This window comes from Lithobates pipiens, unplaced genomic scaffold (assembly GCF_037356315.1).
Source record: "Lithobates pipiens isolate NorthernLeopardFrog02 unplaced genomic scaffold, aLitPip1_a1.2 Scaffold_8, whole genome shotgun sequence".
Classification (NCBI taxonomy): Eukaryota; Metazoa; Chordata; class Amphibia; order Anura; family Ranidae; genus Lithobates; species Lithobates pipiens.
In genome coordinates, this window is record NW_027507903.1 from 639,673,310 (window position 1) to 639,692,040 (window position 18,731).

General features: G+C 45.2%; 1 protein-coding gene across 1 annotated transcript in view; it reads right to left on the reverse strand.

Moving 5' to 3' along the window:
• LOC143962431 (uncharacterized) overlaps positions 1 to 15,285 on the reverse strand; it is a 134,531-nt gene extending 119,246 nt beyond the window's left edge. The window contains exons 1-3 of the mRNA XM_077471707.1: positions 15,177 to 15,285; positions 12,646 to 13,226; positions 6,563 to 6,620 (exon numbers count right to left, since the gene is read on the reverse strand). Coding sequence (XP_077327833.1) covers positions 6,563 to 6,620; positions 12,646 to 13,226; positions 15,177 to 15,285 — 748 coding nt within the window. The remainder of the gene's footprint in view (positions 1 to 6,562; positions 6,621 to 12,645; positions 13,227 to 15,176) is intronic.
• Between the last annotated feature and the right edge of the window lie 3,446 nt (positions 15,286 to 18,731).

Below are 18,731 nucleotides of genomic sequence, written 5' to 3' on the forward strand. Positions count from 1 at the left end.
TCGCAACCCCTTATTTCACTGCCTAATATAATTCAAGAACTTGAGGCGTTCCAATCAATATCCAATTTAAAAATTAACCACTCCAAATCGTAGCACTAAACATATCCTTACCCTCCAATGTTGTTGAACTATGTAAGAAAAATTTCCCATTCACGTGGTCTCCTAAACATATTACCTATCTTGGGATAGAAATACCCTCAAATCTAACTGACCTTTTCAAACTCAATTTTCTACCCTTACTAAAAGACTCACAAGAGGACCTTATAAGATGGAACTCCCTCAATATTTCGTGGTTTGGTAGGGCCTCTTTGATAAAAATCACTATTCTTCCCAGATTCCTTTACGCTATGCAAACGATCCCTATCAGACTACCTTCTTCTTTCTTTGCTGCCTTTCGCAAAGCGTGTACCACCTTTATTTGGAGGAGTAAACCTCCTAGAATCAAATACACAAGATTAACTCTCCCAAAAAATAAAGGTGGAATAGCCCTCCCGGACCTGAAAAAATACCACCAAGCAGCTATGCTCACACGTATAGTGGACTGGAATTTACACCAGCCTATCAAGGATTGGGTATCACTAGAACAAGCCCAATTCCCATTCCCACTCAGTCATCTTCCATGGATAAACCCCAAATACCACTCAAAAGAGATTAAATCTCATCCTATTATCGGTCCCACGTTAGCAATATTCCATGACACGTATAAAAAAAGTGACCCCACCCCTTGGATCAGTTCCCTAACGCCTCTCAGAGACAACCCAGACTTCCCCCCAGGAAACAAACAAAAATCTTTCTTAGTAAACTGGCCCCACAAAAATGTACTGATCAAACATTTCTTACACAATGGGAAACCTCTTCCCCTCGAGGAAATCAATAAAGACAACGACCCGAGACTAATCTCCCACTGGACGTACCTCCAAATAAGACATTTTTTCTCCACGGTAGTACTGACAACTCTGAGTTCCAAACCCCCCAAGACCATTGAAACTCTATGCTCAGGTATGCACCCTCAAAGACACAATATTTCAATTATCTATAACTCATTATTCGACGAGGTCTAGAATTCTCTTTCCCATCCTGTCTAGCCTGGGAAAACGACCTCAACCTTTCATTCACTAATAAAAACTGGGAAACTATTTTCATGTACGCTCACAAAGGCTCACTCAATGTCGCTACTCAGGAGTGCGGATTTAAGATTCTAACCAGATGGTATAGAACACCCAGCACCATACAGAAATTCAACCCCCAGATCTCCAACAAGTGCTGGAGGTGCAGTGGTGAAGTGGGATCATTATTCCACCTATGGTGGTCTTGCACTCATATCCAACCATTTTGGAAAATGGTTCATGAAACCATTACATTCATAACCTCAGAACCGTTAGAATTCGACCCAGCCCACTTTCTACTGCACCACAACACAATCCCCTCAAAAAGATATTTGAAATCCCTAGTGATGATTATGACAAACGCTGCTAGACACTGCATCCCCTCTCACTGGAGGTCAACTTCAATCCCTACGAAAAAAGAATGGTTCAAAAGGATCACCTCTATTGAAACTATTGAAGAGCTTATCAGTATCTCGCAAGAAAGAATGTTACAATTCACCTCAACCTGGTCAAAATGGCTAGCTTTTAAAGATACTCAGGAATATAAATCGTCTATTTAAGTATTATTTGTTGCTGATTCTCTGTCATTGATCTATGTTTTTGTACATGAGATGTTCATACAGCGCAGGCCGCTGTCCACCCCTCCTCACTGCCTGATCTTCCCTCCTGCCACTACGCCTAAATATAAACTCCCCCCCCACTTTCTTTTTTTTTTTTTTTATCCCTCCTTTCCCCCTCCTTCCCCTTCCTCCTCAAGAATATTGTTATTTTATCCTTATATACGCTTTGATTCTCTTTCCGCCTTATCTGACGAATACAATTTTTAATTTCTGTCTAAAACATCCTATGTTGTAACTGTTCAAACCCTGTGAATTTTGCAATCTCTTATGTATCTTTGCTTACATTTAAGATATCGTGTTGAAATGCAAACGTCACTGTGCGACTCAATCTTGATTGTAATGTTCTGTTACCTTTCAATAAAAATTGTGTAAAAGAAAAAAAAAAAAATAGAGACAGGTGCTTACAATTTCAAATCAAGTCAGCATGCAATACAAATGCCACACTAACAAAGCCTTGGCAGGTGTGATGATTTCGCAAGTCAGGCTCCTCCCAGCGTGTTTCACATCAACATGCAAAATCAGTGGCAGAATAAATCGGTCTATCCACTGACGTAACAGGGTTTGTATACTTCCCAAAGAATGATCAGGTCTATTAAAAAATTGCGTCTTTTGTAGACCGACCACTGGAGGCCAAAAACTGGGTATGTATACTTTATAATGAATAATCAGATCTATTAAAAAATGGCGTTGGTTGTAGACTAAGTGCTAGAGGTCTAAAAAAGACAAAATACACGTTATCTTTTAAGAAATAAAGCACTATTCAAACCATCATAAGATGTATTTAGAATGGCACCGGTCAGAGACCAAACACTGGAGGTCCAGGAAAGATAATTTCCTCATGCAAACAGCTAGGGTCAGTCACCTCTCACACAGGTCACACACAGGTCCTCAGGTCAGCCCACGGTCTCTGTTTCTTCTACAGTCCAACCTCCAGTCACCAGAACAGATTCCCCTGACTCCACTGTCATTGTACCATTGTTGGTTGCTAGGACAACAAGCATCCTAATAACCAATCATGTGCTTAGACCAGATTTTAACATGAAGATGGCTCCCAGGCATGTGATAAGTATATAAGGGTGGGCTCTGGTGCAAGTGAAGCACTCTGATGGAGACCCTGATGTAAAGGGAGACTCTGATGGGGAACGTCATGTAAGGTTCTGATGGGCTCAAGTGTATTTGGAATTTCTTTGCTTTATTTTACTAAAGTTCTCTCTCTTTTGTAATGAATCCTATCATGGTGATTCCAAAAACATCCAAGTAAAACCTAATAATTTGTTTACATTTTATTTATTGAATAAAGCCGTTTTAATTTTTTTAATTTTTTTTGGCCCATGACTATTTGTAAAAAAATACAGTGTGGCCCTCATACTGTTAAGATTGGAGACATCTGGTTTGAGCAATAAAGATAAGATATGCCACTAATCTGTGACAGTATGGATCATTCAATAGTGAGATTGTCTTGCCATAATACCCAGCTCTGTTCCTATCCACAAGGGAGTTTTGGGTGTTTCTTCTATCTTTTATGTTCTTGCTCCTCACGGGATGTTCCTGCCAACCTTTGTGTGTCCTCCTGTCACAATCTCCAAAACATAGAATAAATATAAAATCTAGCCCCCTTTAAAAAACAGGCACAACAGGTGTGCAGACCCAGGAAATCAGTGTGGGCATGGTGGGAACTAGGGTTGTCCCGATACTTTTTTAAGACCGAATACAAATACCGACACTTTTGTCAAGTACTCGCCGATACCGATTACAGATACTTTTTTTTTAAATATCATGTTACAATAGCACTGATGGGCACTGACTGATGGTTGGCACTTATGGGAACTGATAGGTGGCACTTATGGGCACTGGTGGGCAGGCACTGATGCTTTACTAGCCTGGCATAATAAATGACATGATTGAAGTGATTCCGGTAGCTAACAGACGCAGGGGGTGGGCGCAGGGATGGCATGACATGTGCTGGACTGCACAGTCGCCATTTTAAGAGCTATTTAGGGGCCGCTTTAAGAGACGGGGTAGGCAGAGCTGAGGGGCGGAGCCATTGCCTGTTCCGTGATAGCAGCATGCTATGCTATCACTCAGAGAGCGGAGGAGGAAGTGATCCCCACCCACCCTCCCTGTTTATATATTGGGTTTTTTTAGGTTAAGGGGGTCAGGTGGGAGCTAGGCGGTTCTTTGGGCTTTTAAAGAAGTAATGTGAGGTACGGGTAGAAAAACTGTTGTACCCATCCATGGGATGGGGGTGGTTTAATGGTACTTCCAGGTTATGAGGGGTTAACCAGGAAGGGTTAAAAGGGGTAGGTCACTGCGACGGTTTGGTTATAGCCTACAAGACAGGGGATTCCATCTGGAGGTCAACAACTCAAAAAGTTGGAAGTCGCAGTTTAAAGTTATTTACTGTATTTTTTATTAAAGCATATTTTGTTAATAAATTAAGGCCGGATGGCCATTTACTCCAAATCTAGTCCAGTCCTTATTAATGGTGGATGGGGTTTTGGAGACGGGTTGCCTGTCATAGGAAAAGCTTACATATATATTACACTGGGCTTAAAGTCCTACAGATGTCATGCGAGGAAAGGAAGGATTTTCCAATGGTATATGGCAGATAGCATTGCAAAATCCTTCCTTTCCTCTCATCATTCATGTCATTTGTCATATGTGTAGCAGGTACCACTCAAGGCTGAACTGTTCACTTTGTAGCCTCCCTATTGGAAGAGACTGAGAGCCAATCATCACGGAGCAGCAGCAGAGAACTGTGGAATATGAAGTCCCAGCACAAGGCAGCCTGACTGACTGGTGAGGGGGCAGGACTGAAAATCACAGGCTGCACTGCAGAGAGTCAAGAGGATTGTGGGAGAGACTATAAAAGTACAGGACGGACCAGGCCAAGGAGGCCCTGTTTCCTGGATCCCATCGGGAGAGCAATCTTCTGTTTCTGTGTGAGGGGATTGCGGCCTGCCAACGGGCTCACAGCCTGCAGCTCCAGCCCAGAGGGATAGAACCCTGTATGCTTCCAGAAGGATGCTCTGCAGCAGCACGTAATGTCACGGAATCGATCAATTCACTGGGTCAGCAGACTGAAGCCATTGCGACACATCTGCAGCCAGGATAATTGGTTGATCGCTCTTTGGAGGACCACTGAATGCGTACAGGATTGGTGAGGGGGCTTTGCCAGGGAATCATATTGCCTTCCATAAGACACCAAACGTGAACACTGTGCACAGACACCTGTTATCCGGATCACATAGAAGAGTGCTATATCCCAGCACCAGCTGTTTTACATTGCTCCTCATCACCCTGTTACATTGAGGGACCCTTGTCCACAGAGCTCCAAAATGCCGGTGAAGAGAACAAACGCAAGACCTTGCTCTTAGAACATTATTGTTGTTGCTCTTAAAGAATAGACGTGCATAAAACTGTATGGAAAGAGACTGACTGCTCACATCCGTAATACATTAGACACAAAACCAATTTTTTCCCCTCAGTTGGGACTTTAGTTTAGGCAGTAGTCTCAAAAATTATTAACAAAAAGAAGTTAAAAAATTTTTTTTATTACATAGTACAAAACAATATACATATGCGGATGCACAATGATTAATAGAGAGTACAACAAATTCCAGTGTTTCCAGAGCAGCATAATGGGGATGAAGGCACCCATGTTGTCGATCACAGAACAATGCTGAAACCACTGGTGAGCCTGCATTGATGGGCACTGGTGAGGCTGCCTTGTTGGGTTATTGAGAACTGTTTCAACCAAGTCCTGGCTACAGGACTTGGCTGACTAATATTACTTTAAACTTTTCTCTGGTCCAAGGAAACTTGAGAGAGCAGAACTGTGTCTGTGTTTATTACTGTGTTATTCCATTAATGACATTGCTAGGTGCACCAGAGGGGCTGGGACAGTTCTTTGGGGTTGGGAGGCAGTGTAATGGACTGAACAAACAAAAGCAGCTCCTTCGGGGGTATCGGTACATAGAGTATATACTATATGCTTGCACTCAGTAAGCAGCAGCAGACACCTTGTTACACCCAGCCCAAAGCATATTGGCTGGGGGAAACAAGAAAGCCGCTGCTGCCTTACTGCAGCAGAGTGCAAGATGTATCAAGATGGGCATTGTGATGTTTAACCTCCGGAGACACGGAACTTCACTTCCTTTACCGAATTAGAATTTTCCAGTCACCAATTTTGACAGAATGTGACAGAATTTAACAGAATGCGCCCTGCACCTTGCCCCAGCCAGCTTACCCCTAGTTCCACTGCTGTCCGCTTGTTGACTTACTCTCTACCCCGCCCTCTCCCGCCACATTCCCAGGTATCAGATTAGACATCAGGAGCATTTTTGCGAGTACGAGTACTCGCGCAAATGCTCGGTATCTAAACCAATGCTAGTATCGGTATCGGGACAATCCTAGTGGGAACCCATGATAATGGACACAGTAGTTGTTCAGATACCAGAAACTCAGGCCAGGGATAGAGAGAACCCCTCATGATGGGCACAGCTGGTGTTCAGACCCAGGAACTCAGTGCAGGAATGGGGGAAGTCTATTCCTAGACACAGTAGGTGTACAGACCTGGGAACTCAGCTCATGGATGGTGAGAGCTCCTCATAATGGGCACAGCAGGTGTATGGACTCAAGAACAAAATAGAATGCTTCAGAGATAGAAAACATAGTCATGGGGTGTAACTCTCCAGCATTCACCAAACTCTGAAATATCATATTTGGGTAAACTGACTGCGTAACTTGGACTAGTACATTTGGATACAGAGCTAACAAGGGTTTACTTTGCTTCTAAAATATCCTGGCAGTATGAAGTTGTATTTGTTGTATTACCTTCTTCCCACATGAAAATTGTAATCTCCTCCAGATAAAACACATGGTTTGTCTTGTTCTATAAAAAGAAAAGTACAAATTATTCCATCAACACAAATCTTACTAGTTGTTTCCACATATTATCCACAAAAGTCCACAAAAATCCCAGTAGTTTAATGTCGATCTGTGATAGAAATCAAAGTGCAGTGATAGTTTCCAATGGAGAAAAAGTGCTTTGTCCAGACCTCCACCCAGTGATAAAACACAAGGCTTACCAGACGGAACTGAGCATCCACTACAGATAGGTCAGTTACGCATTGTAATGATATCCTTTATTCCCTGATGATGGTAAACAGTCAAAGGCAATACCACTGTACACCCTGGTAAATGGTTGCTCCACTATGTGTATATATCAGAGATAAACAGAGAGACCTCACATAGCATAACTCTGTATGTGCATAGTTCATCTAATAAAAGGAAATAACACTAACATAACCTCCAAGTAAAAAGCTATTTTCACATTTAAAATCTGTGGGTACACACACACACACACACACACACACACACACACACACACACACACGATAGCTTCCCAATCACTTCCAGTATGAAACATAGTGGCATCAAAGCAGGATTCTCCCTACGTGTTTCGTCATAACTGATGTGATCTGGGGCACAGACACCAAACCAGACCATCACTCAGATATAGTAAGCGGGGAAGCCAAGCCTCAATTTGGATCCTATTACACTCCCAATCTAACAGGCTGAAATACATCACGCTGTCTCCATGGCGAACCACATACCTACATTAAAAATGTGAACAAGACCAGCTGGCCTTATCGGCATTGCATTGAGTGCACAATGTGTAAGCCATCCATATAAGAACAAAAAAACTTGATTAAAAAAACTATAAAAATTTAACTGACAGTCTTTGAAGCACCTAAAGTACAGATATCACAAAATTAAAAAAAAAAATGTCATGCAATTTGAACATACAAAAATAAAAAATAAACATAAATAGCCCTATTTGAGATTTCTCTTTCTAAAGTCCCTCCAGTGGCCATAAGAGAAAGCGACATCCAGAATGGTATTTACAAAGGCCCTCATAGTGGTCATAAAAAAAAAAAAATTAGCACCCAAAATGACTTTTGAAAAGCGATCAAATGTTAGATCTGTTTTTCAAAATACAAGGTTTCTTATTCCTTCTGATGGATTTTAACATTTGATCACTGGATGTCGATTTCCCTTATGGTCACTGGAGGGCCTTTAGAAAGAGAAATCTCAAATATGGCTATTTATGTTTATTTTTTTATGTTTGAATTTTGTGACATCTGTTTTTTATTTTTATTTTGTGATACTGTATTTTAGGTGCTTTGAAGACTGTCAGTTACATTTTTATTGTTGTTTTATTTACGTTTTATTCTTATATGGATGGCTTACATATTATGCACTCCATGCAATGCCGGTAAGGCAACAAGCCTGTCTGGTCTAGTTCACATTTTTTTTTTTTTTAATAGATTCTATTGAAGAAAGGTGGTACAAGAAATCACAAAAGTAGGTATACAAAATCTTTCTGTTTTCAGAGTACCATACATAAGCCAACATTCAAGGCCCTTGGAAAAAGAAAAACAAGCAAATGCATACAGGTAATTAGAATAAGAGATAGTGAGAGGCAACTTAGAATATATCTGCCATAGCGTAGAAACTGGATGGATCTAGAGTAAGGGGCCTTGAGAAACTACAAGAGGTACCAAATTTAATTGGGGACCAGCTGATGTGTTTTATTGTAACCACGTAGAATTTTATCCACTAACTCTGGATCTGGGAAATCTTTCACCCAGTTGGCAAATGATGATGAGGCAATAGGGGGGGTAGATTTCAACACGAGCGCTTTGTTGATGTCCAAAATCCTGTAAGAGTCCCCTTGTAGTAGCAGGTCCAGAAAGGATGACTGAAATCTTTTGCGTTCCTCTCTGCAGGAGTTCCTCAGGAAACTGACACATTGTGCATGGTGGAACGCATGAGACTGAGGGAGGGAGAAAATTTCTGCAACCGCAGAGAAGGGAAGAAGGTGACCTGATTCCATGTTGCACAGAGAGGAGAAGGTTGTTAGGCCTTTTTGTCGCCATTCAAAAAACTGCTTATGCTCCATTCCTGGCGGGACGCTAGGGTTTCCTTGTATCGGGAGACACCTGGATAGAAAGGGTGATAGTTTGAGTATTTTGCACACTTCCCTCCAAGCAATGGATGTGCCCCTGAGGAGAAGATTGTGTTGGAGGGGAGGGGGGATAGATTTCCACTTGCAATGAAGGAGGGCCACCAAGGAGTAGGGGCGAGCCATTGCTGATTCCAGGGAGTAGTTTGAATAGTAAGAGAGTTGCGATACCCAGTCCAGACTTATTCTCAACAAGAAAGAGGGGTTATAGGCTCTAATATTCGGTAGGCTAATCCCTCCCTCGCTCCGGGGAAGAAACAATTTTGCAAAGGCAATGCTTGGTTTTTTGTGTGCCAGAGAAATTTTGAGATGGTTTTTTTTAAGATTAAGGTATCTTTGTGTTTCAAAAGCAGAGGTATAGTTTGGAGAGGGTACAATAATCGAGCAAACCTGACCATCTTTTACCAAGTGACATCTTCCCAGGAGCGAAAAAGGTAGATCCATCCAGTTACTTAATTCCTGAACAATTTTTGTTATTAAAGGGGGGTAGTTGAGGTGGTATATAGAAGAGGGCAGTTTCCCTATCTTAATGCCTAGGTAAGTTATATGGGAATTGGCCACTGAGAAAGGTGAAATGTGAACCCACGGAGGAGCGGAATGAGTGTCTATAGGGAGAATTTCGCTTTTGCTGTAGTTGATGCGAAGGCCCGAGCAGAGTCTGAATCGAAGATAGTTTTAATGGTGAGCATATCAGAGGATGGGTCGGTCGTGAAAATGACAACGTCATCGGCAAAGAGGGACGTGCGGAGTTCCCGTGGGCCTATTTTGATTCCGTGGAGGGGGGCCTTTTGAACGAGGTAACGGGAGAGGGGTTCTAGTGCAATTTTAAAAAGAAGAGGGGAGAAGGGGCAGCCCTGTCTTGTACCTTTATAGAGACGGAATTCATCTGAGAGGAGGCCTGCCACCACCAGCCTGGCCGTGGGGGATGTGTACGTGGCTCGTACAAGGTGGGTGAAGGGGCACGAGAAACCCATTTTCGTTAGAGCCAAGGATAGCCATTCAAAACTGATGTTGTCAAAAGATTTTTCCGCACCCAAGGTGATGATGGCATGACCCCCCCCCCCCCAGCAAATTTTTTGCATGTTCTAGGGCTGTCATGACTTTCCGTATGTTCATGGTTGCCGATCTTCCCTTAACAAAGCCAGACTGAGCTGGATGTATCAGGGAGGGGATAAGGATGGCTAATCTGGAAGCTATTATTTTAGAAAGTATTTTAACATCTAAATTAAGAAGAGAGATGGGTCTGTAAGAGCCAGGATCTTGGGGATCTTTGCCTTTTTTTGACAGCAATTTGACAATGGCCTGGTTTCTGGTTGGTAGATAAGGACCACCTGCCCAAATACTATTGTAAACTGCATGAAGAGCCGGTTCAGTGATGGCAGATAGGGTCTCATTGAATTCTCCCGTGAACCCATCCGGGCCTGGGGCTTTAGAGGGAACAAGATGTCTAATGGCTGTCGAAATTTCAGGCAGGAAGATAGAAGCATTGAGAGCTTCAAGTTGAGAGGGAGATACCGTGGGGATGTCCAGACCATCTAGGAAGGAGTTAGCTACATTCATGTCTATGGGGTCTGCGGCATATAGCGAGGAGTAGTACTTGAGCATGACTTCATTTATATCCTTTTGGGAGGATTTTATGGTGCCCAATGCGTCTCTCAAGGAGGTGATATGAGTCGGGCAAAAGGGGCCCTCACACAGTCTTGCCGGCTTTATAACCAAATTTATGGAAGGTAGCATCTAAGCGAGCCCTATGTGTCAGTTCCAGAGTGTTTGCCCAAGTATCGAAGGACCTTTTTCGCTGCGTGTCATTTTTGTCTGTTCTCGGGGGAGTTCAGGATGCCCAGAGAGTTCTGTGCTAGGCGAAGATCAACACTGGCTTTCCTATAATTTGACAAGGTGTTCCTCTTAAGGGAGGCAGCTTATGAGATGATGCAGCCTCTAAGGAAAGCATTGCCTGCTTCTCAGAAAAGGTTTGGGTTTTCCGTATGGGGGAGTTGGCCGTGGAGTATTCCGACCAAGCTCCTTCCATATAGCGTTGAAAGTCTGCATTGTTTTGAAGATAGGAGGGAAAACGCCAAATGCGGGGAGATGGATGTCAGGAGTGTCTAATGATGTGGAGATGGGTGCGTGATCCGAAATAGCGATATCGTGAATGTCCGCATCAGAGAGCAACGGTAGAAGGCTGTCCGTGCAGAAGAGGTAATCGATTCTGGTAAAGATGTTGTGAGGATTATAGTAAAAAGTGTATTCTCTGTCCACAGGGTGATGGATTCTCCAGACATCATTAAGGGAAAGAGAATCCATGGTGTGTGCGAGATGGGTATGTTCGGGGATGCAGGCGGTGACCGCAGGCGTGTAGGGTGGGATCTGTCTTCTGAAGGGTACAGTGTTGTGTTGAAGTCTCCTCCCACTAAATGGGGTAAATGCGGGGCACGGAGTAGCCAGGTAGACATCTCATTAAAAAATTGTTTACCAGGGTTATTCGGGGTGTAAATATTGGAAATAATCAGTTCTCTAGTCCCTAATTTTATGTGGATGGACATAAAGCGGCCCTGGCTATCAGTTTCAACCATTAACACCTCACAGGGAAGATTTTTGTGTATCAGTACTATAACTCCAGCTTTGTGGTTTAGCGCATGCGATGGAAATCAGGAGGAGTGAGGTGGGTTTCCTGGAACAATGCAATATCAGTTTTGAGTCTCTTCAGGTGGCGAAGAATTTTTTGTCTCCTGAAGGGGGACCTAAGCCCTTTTACTTTCCAGGAAGTGACTCTCATGTCAGCGATTGCGCGTGTACAATGTGAGGGGGTATGTTACACACCGAATGTAAAGACCTAAGGAGGAGAAAAAAAATAAATAAAAAAAATAGCAAGGGTAACCAGGGTGAGCCGGTTGACAGATAACGATGCAACCCAAGTGTTTGATGTGTGGGGTGTGTGGTTGGGGGGGGGGTCGGAAGATGGGAGAGAAAGGGGGGAAGGGGAAAACAAAACAATAGGGAATGAACTTCACCTTTTTCCGCATAGAGTCTCTGCGTAAGCCAGCTCTCCCCAGACACTGGGACGCGTGAAAGCCCAAAAGGAAAGGCAGTGTCTTTCACCGTGATGGGATGTCGCCCTGGGCGGGAGATTAGGAAGGGGGGTTTACACAGTGAATCTATAGGAGATATACCAAACTGATGAAAAGTAGAAGGCAAAACAGAAACAAGTAACATAGGCAGACGGTATATAACGGGCAGTCACTTAGTGATGGGTTAAATACCTGAGTCAGTGACCATGGTAGGCAGATTTGTTGCTCAACTTCCATAACTTTAGAGACCAACAGAGTGGATCCTAAGAGACCATGTCAGCGTGGGTAGTTGTGCTGCGCAAGACCAGAGGCTCTGAAGCGTTTTAGGGAATCTTTTCTCTGGCTCAGCTGGTCTAGTGGGCGGTTGTTTGGAGAGGATTTGTGCGGAGAGTCTGCATAGGTGCAGAGAGCGCAGGAAAGCTTCCGCTTCTGAGGGACCCTAAAAGGACAGTTGTTCCCCATTGGGGGCTTTAAGACGGAGAGCTAGCGTGAATTTTATCTGGCGCTGGAATAGCTCAGTGCAGACTTGTTGGAAAGCTTTCCTCTTTTTGGAGACTTCCAGGGAGTAATCTGCGAAAATCAGAATCTTGACATCATCAATTTGAAGAGATCTGGTATGCCTGAATTTTTGCAGGATGGTGGACTTGTCATCGTAATTGAGGTACTTCGCAATAATCGGATGAGGCGACTTGTGGTCTGAAACAATGGCTCCCATGTGGTGGGATTCAACCTTGCGTGGGCCGGCGAGGCCCAGCACTTGTGGAAGGCGTCTGGCGCAGAAGTCCATGAGACCGGACGGTTGTAAGGATTCTGGTACCCACCACAAATCTCAGATTGCTCCTTCTACATCTGTTTTCTAAATCGTCCAGTTTTTGGAGTATATATTGGTTTGTTTTGTCTTGTGCTTGTTCGGTGGCTTGGGCCTGGTAGACTTCTTCCTCCAGGCTGGAAAGGCGGTGTTCAACCTCATCAATTCTAGTGGAGTGTTCCCCTAGCTGTTTTTTGATTTGCCTCATCCACGCGTTTACCGCCTTTTCCACCAAAGCGGCTATCATGAGGGACAGGAGGGCAGCCACGGCTTCGGCTATACAATCGGTATCAGTAGTACTGTCTCCCAGAACTGAGGATGGTATAACGACAGGTGGGGAGAGAGATGTTTGGAGCGAAACAGGGGACGCGATGTGGGAGCTTACCTCCATCGCCGGTGCGTCTGCCATGGCGACATGAGAATCCGTAGCCGGGGCCTCAAGTAGAGGCTGAGCCAGAAGAGTAGATGCTGACATAAGGGAGCGTGAGCCAGTCTTCTCCACAAAGCGGTTTATATGGGAAAGCTGGGAAGGCCCCCCGGGAGGCTTCAATATGTTAGAGGGGGAGTCACAGTTATGCAAACTCCTGGGTCCTCCTGAAAAAAAAAAAAGAAAAAGAAAAAGCCAGAGACCAGGGCCTGATGTTACGACAAGGCTGTGGGGGTACGATGTGGCCGAGTTTGGAAGCGTGCCAGTGTCCAGCGCTCTGTGAGGGTCACTCGAGACTGGTAGAGGGACACCCGAATGTTTCACTGGAGGGGTGGAGCCTGAGGGTGGTATGCAGGGTTTATGAGGAAAGAGGTAAGGCTCAATTGTTTTGTCTGCCTGGCAGGCTATTGCGTCCGGTCATGCATCTATCATTAGACTAGAGCCCAGTGGATTCTGGGCCCAGAGATGTCTGCAGGAGGGTAGGGATGGCACCCTGAGGTATTAGGAACGGTAGCGGGGGGCTCCGTGGAGCAAATCCAGGCCTGATTGCTGACGGCGTGGTCCGTGTAGGCTGCGACCGGGGCCTCAATTTTGCGGTCAGGCCGGCCTTGTGATGGTTCGGTCTGTCACGCTGTTCCAGCGGGTGCAGATCCCAGTGATAGCCACAGGAGGGTAGGGATGGCACCTTGAGAAAATGCTGACGGTAGCTGGGGGCTCCGTGGGATAAGTCCAGGCCTGTGAGCTGGCGGAGTGGTCCGAGTAGGCAGAGACCGGGGCCTCGATTTTGTGGCCCGGCCGGCCCGGCAAAGTTATGGTGGATGCTGGGCCCAGAGATGTCCGCAGGAGGGTAGGGATGGCACCCTGAGGTATTACGAACGGTAGCGGGGGGCTCTGTGGAGCAAATCCAGGCCTGATTGCTGACGGCGTGGTCCATGTAGGCTGCCACCGGGGCCTCGATTTAGCGACCGGCCGGCCGTGATGTGGCAGACGGTCTAGCGCCCGTTCCGGAGCTCCTGAGCAGCGAATCTGGGGGTAGGGGGTGATCGTGAGAGCACCCAGGGCTGTTCAGGTGGCAATGGAGAGTCAGGCTGGTTTTTATATGCCGGTCATTGATCGCTGATTGGGAGCTAACTGGAGACCCAGCTACTCCATGCGGCGCCAAACCCAGAAGTCTAGTTCACATTTTTGATGTAGCTTCGGGGTTCACCATTGGGACCACACAATGTATTTCAGCCTGTTAGATTGGGTGTGTAATAGGATCTAAATCGAGGCTTGGATTCCTATATCTGAGTAAAGTTCCAGCGTGGCATCCATGCACCAGATGATGGCAGATATGACTAAATGCGTAGGGAGGATCCTGTGGCGTCACTAGGTTCAATACTGGAAGCAATCTTGTGTGTACCCACAGATTTTAAATGTGAAAATAGATTTTTACTTGGCAGACATGTGAGTGTCATTACCTTTTATTCAATAGCAGAGTTATGCTATGTGAGGTCTCTTTGTTTATCTCTAATATATACACATTGTGGAGCAACCAGTTAACAGGGTGTGCAGTGGTATTGCCCCTGATGGTTTACCATCATTGGGGGAATTAAAGAGGAGGGCCGTTTAAAAAAATAAATAAATTAAAAGTCAGCAGCTGCAAACACTGCAGCTGCTGACTTAATAAGCACACTTACCTGTCCAGGGCGCCCGCGATGTCGGCCGCCCGAGGCCGACCCATCCCTCGGCTCTCGGGTCCCGGCGCCGCCATTCCTTCTAAGGGAAACAGGCAGTGGAGCCTTACGGCTTCACTGCCCGTTTCCTACTGCGCATGCGCGACTCGTGCAGCGCTTTGTGAATGGGATGCTGTGTTTTCTGGAACACACATTTCCCAGAACACAGCGCGACCCATTGCCCAGAAGACAACGCGACGAGGAGAGAAGAAAGAAGATCTCCGCAGAGGAGGAAGAGGAAGATTAGGATTATGTGCCTAGCAACAGGCATTTCTGGTAAGTAAAAAAAAAACATTTTTTTTCATTTTTTTTTTTTTTTAGATTCTTTTGTAATTTTTAATATTTTTTTTTTTTTCAGGGTGGCCCTCCACTTTAAGGATATCATAAAAATGCGTAATTCACCTATCTCTAGTTTGATGGTCATTTCTGTCTGGTAAGCCTTGTGTTTTATCACTGGGTGGAGGTCTGGACACAGCATTTTTTCTCCACTGGAAAGGTGATTGGTGGTCATTTTTTCTTACGAAACATTTTTTTATTTCTTATGCTATGTCATTATGTCACATGGTATGTTACAGCTGTTCGTTTTGGATTAAGTTTGACTTAGCGCAGTTTTCATTCCCACTACAAAAATTCACATATATATTTGTAGTGGGTGCCCCGCAGCCCCACATCTTGCTCATGCCACTGCCAGAATGTACATGGGCTCTCCAGAGAGCGAGTGCGCGCCTATCAGCTCTTGCGGGGTGGAATCTTCCCCCTCCCCCTTCTCTTTACTTCAGTTAATAAGAGCGGTACTCGCATAGTCACGGCCGCCTGCTCTGTTCCCTCCCCTGCATCTTCATTGGCAAAAAGAGAGCCAATCATGTGGTCCTCCAACTAAAGTGGCCCCATAGCCTTGTATGGGGTGGCAGAACTAAAAAGCTCAGCATGCTCTGGGGGAAAAGAGCAAAGGATACCATCTTGTTTGCCTGAGGACTGGGGCAGGCACCACGAAGCAGGAGAAGAGACTAGACACAGGGGAGAAGTGTTGCCTCCTGGGTCAATCCACCACTTCTTTACAGGCATCCATGGCCGGTTGGGGACATCCAGACTGAGAGGGGATCCCAGATGCATATCCAGGTGCCCCTGCACAGGCGCCATGAAGCATTCCAGTGTGAGGTAACCAGTCTGGTTACCTAAAGAGCCTGCCTGTTTCCAGGACATTTGTGTGTTCCTTGACCACAGGATTGGCGAGCGGGCACTTGCCCATTTGCAGGAAACAGGTACACTGCATGCAGACAGCATTACTTTACTTTTGCCCACACTTGCCAGAACCTAGGTCTCACTGACTCCCTGTTAAACAGTCACAGTGTCCGCCTTGCTATCTGGATACTGTCAGCAAACTGCAGTTACACTTTACTGAGCAAGAGTTCTAAGTGCACCAACTAAAGTGGCTAACAGAAGGTTCAAGGCCTCCTTCTTCCAAGAGACTGAAGTTACTGGTGCCAAACGGGCACAAACACACACACACACACACACACACACACTACATATACAGCGCTATGAGTGTGTGTGTATGGGGTAGTCTGCACACAGCAATATAATTACAACAATTGTCAGACTTGCCGACTTTAAGCTCACTAAAAACAATACACATTACTACAAGTATAAACACAACCCACAAGAATTTTCTAGCAGAGACAATAGGTGTTCCAATTAACACAATTATCAATATAAACAGTGATCTCCCTCCTCCTCAGCCTCATAGACAACAGACTGTTATTATTATTCAGGAAAGATATAGCTCCAACAGTTTGCATAGCGCTTTACAACATGGAGACAGACAGTACAGTTGCAATACAATTCAAAACAGGAGGAATCAGAGGGCCTTGCTAATTAGAGCTTACAATCTGGAAGGGAGGATCAAATGAAACAAAAGGGTAATAGCTGTGGGGGATGAACTGATGGAGAAAATGAAAATGCAGTTGTTAGGTGTGGCTAGAAGAGGCTTCTCTTAAGAGGAGGGTTTTCAGGGATTATCTAAAAGCTAATAGTAGGAGATAATTGGACAGATTGGGGTAAGGATTTCCATAGGATTAGAGAGGCTTTGGAAAAGTCCTGGAAGTGAGGATAGGAGGAGGTGACGGGGGAGCTAGAGAGCAGGAGGTCTTGGGAGGAATGAAGAGAATGATTTGGTTGGTATTTTTAGACTAGGCCAGTGATGTAGCTGGGAGCTAAATTGTGGGTGAGTTTGTAAGTTGTTAGTATATGCAATCTGAGATGGATGTAGAGCCAGTAAGGACTGCGGTGTCATGGGCAGTGAAAACGGAAATCTGCAGCCAGGAGGGCTACTGACTGGGAGCAGTAGTCCACCAAAGAAGGCAGCTAGCATCAGAACTTTCAATTGCTACACCATAGGTGCCTGCAGTCCCTGCCTGTAATAAGGTACTTTTGCTAAGGCCTAGCTGAAATCCGTGCCAGGCCTAACCATGTGCTAGCTGCGCCTGAAGAGTTGTGCTGGAGGGAGAAGGAGAGATCGTCTGTTGTGCAGGAGGAGATTATCTAAATTGTCTCAAACCATGCAAGAATATTTCTGGGCATCCCATGAACCATCCAAGTTTTAATCCCTCAATAAAACTAATAAACAAAGCTGATGAACTTGTTCATTGTCTAAGCCCTTGTACACGCGGTCGGAGATTCCGACAACCAAATCCTCGGATTTTGTCCGACGGATTTTGTCCGAAACTGTTGTATACACACAGTCTGACAAAGTTGTCAGAAAATCCGACGTGATTACGTTATTTCGTTACGATGGGACTACGTTCACACTACTAGCCAATAGCTTTGGTGTAGGAATTTAATCTGAGCATGCGTGGCACTTTGTCCGATCGGAATTCTTTACACATGATCGGAGTATGTCCGATCGGAGCATTTTGTCAGAAAATTTTACCAACAAGTTGGAAAACTTGGTCCGTCGGATACCCCGACGGAAACAGTCTGATGTAGACCACACACAATCGGAATATCCGACAAAATGGTCCGATCGGACACATTCCGTTGGAATCTCCGACCGTGTGTACAAGGGCTTAGAGCAGGGGTGTCCAAACGTGCGTGAGGGCTGACCATTTTCCCTGACATTTTTTGAACCATTAAAATTCGGTCTGTGTGTTAGTTTGCACTAATACATGGCCCAACAAGAATTCTCTTGCCTTTGTGGCTGTGTGTGAGTAAAGAGAGGAGCTTGGGCATGTTATTTGGATATACCGTATTTATTGACGTATAACACGCACCTTCACTTCAGGAAAAAAAAAACATAAATTTTACTTAAAAAAAACAAAAACTATGAAGCAAAATAAGGGTCAGTTCTCATCTGCAGCCCCACCATTGCCATGAGTGCAGCATCCACCATTGCAAAGAATGCAGCCCCCCCCCCCATCAGTGCCAAGAATGCAGCCCCCCCCATCAGTGCCAAGAATGCAGCCCCCCACCATCAGTGCCAAGAATGCAGCCCCCCCATCAGTGCCAAGAATGCAGCCCCCCCATCAGTGCCAAGAATGCAGCCCCCCATCAGTGCCAAGAATGCAGCCCCACCATCAGTGTCAAGAATGCAGCTCCCCCCCATCAGTGTCAAGAATGCAGCTCCCCCCCATCAGTGCCAAGAATGCAGCCCCCCCATCAGTGCCAGGAATGCGGACTCACCATTGCAATCACTGCTGCCTGACTAATTCCCATCCATCTGCAGCCTCGGAGGAGGGCGGGACGAGGACGAGCACCAAAAGATTAGCTGCAGGAGCTGTTTTCTCTGTGGCCTCTTTAATAGAAAGTGCCGCCTAATTTAATGGACAGATCAGTCATCCAATGGCAGTGCTGACTTCCCATTACAGAGGCTGCCGTGTATATGGGAAATTCTCCCGTGTGCACGGCACTTGTCCCGCCTCCTCCCTGTCCCTTCCAAGGCATCTGGGCATATATATATAT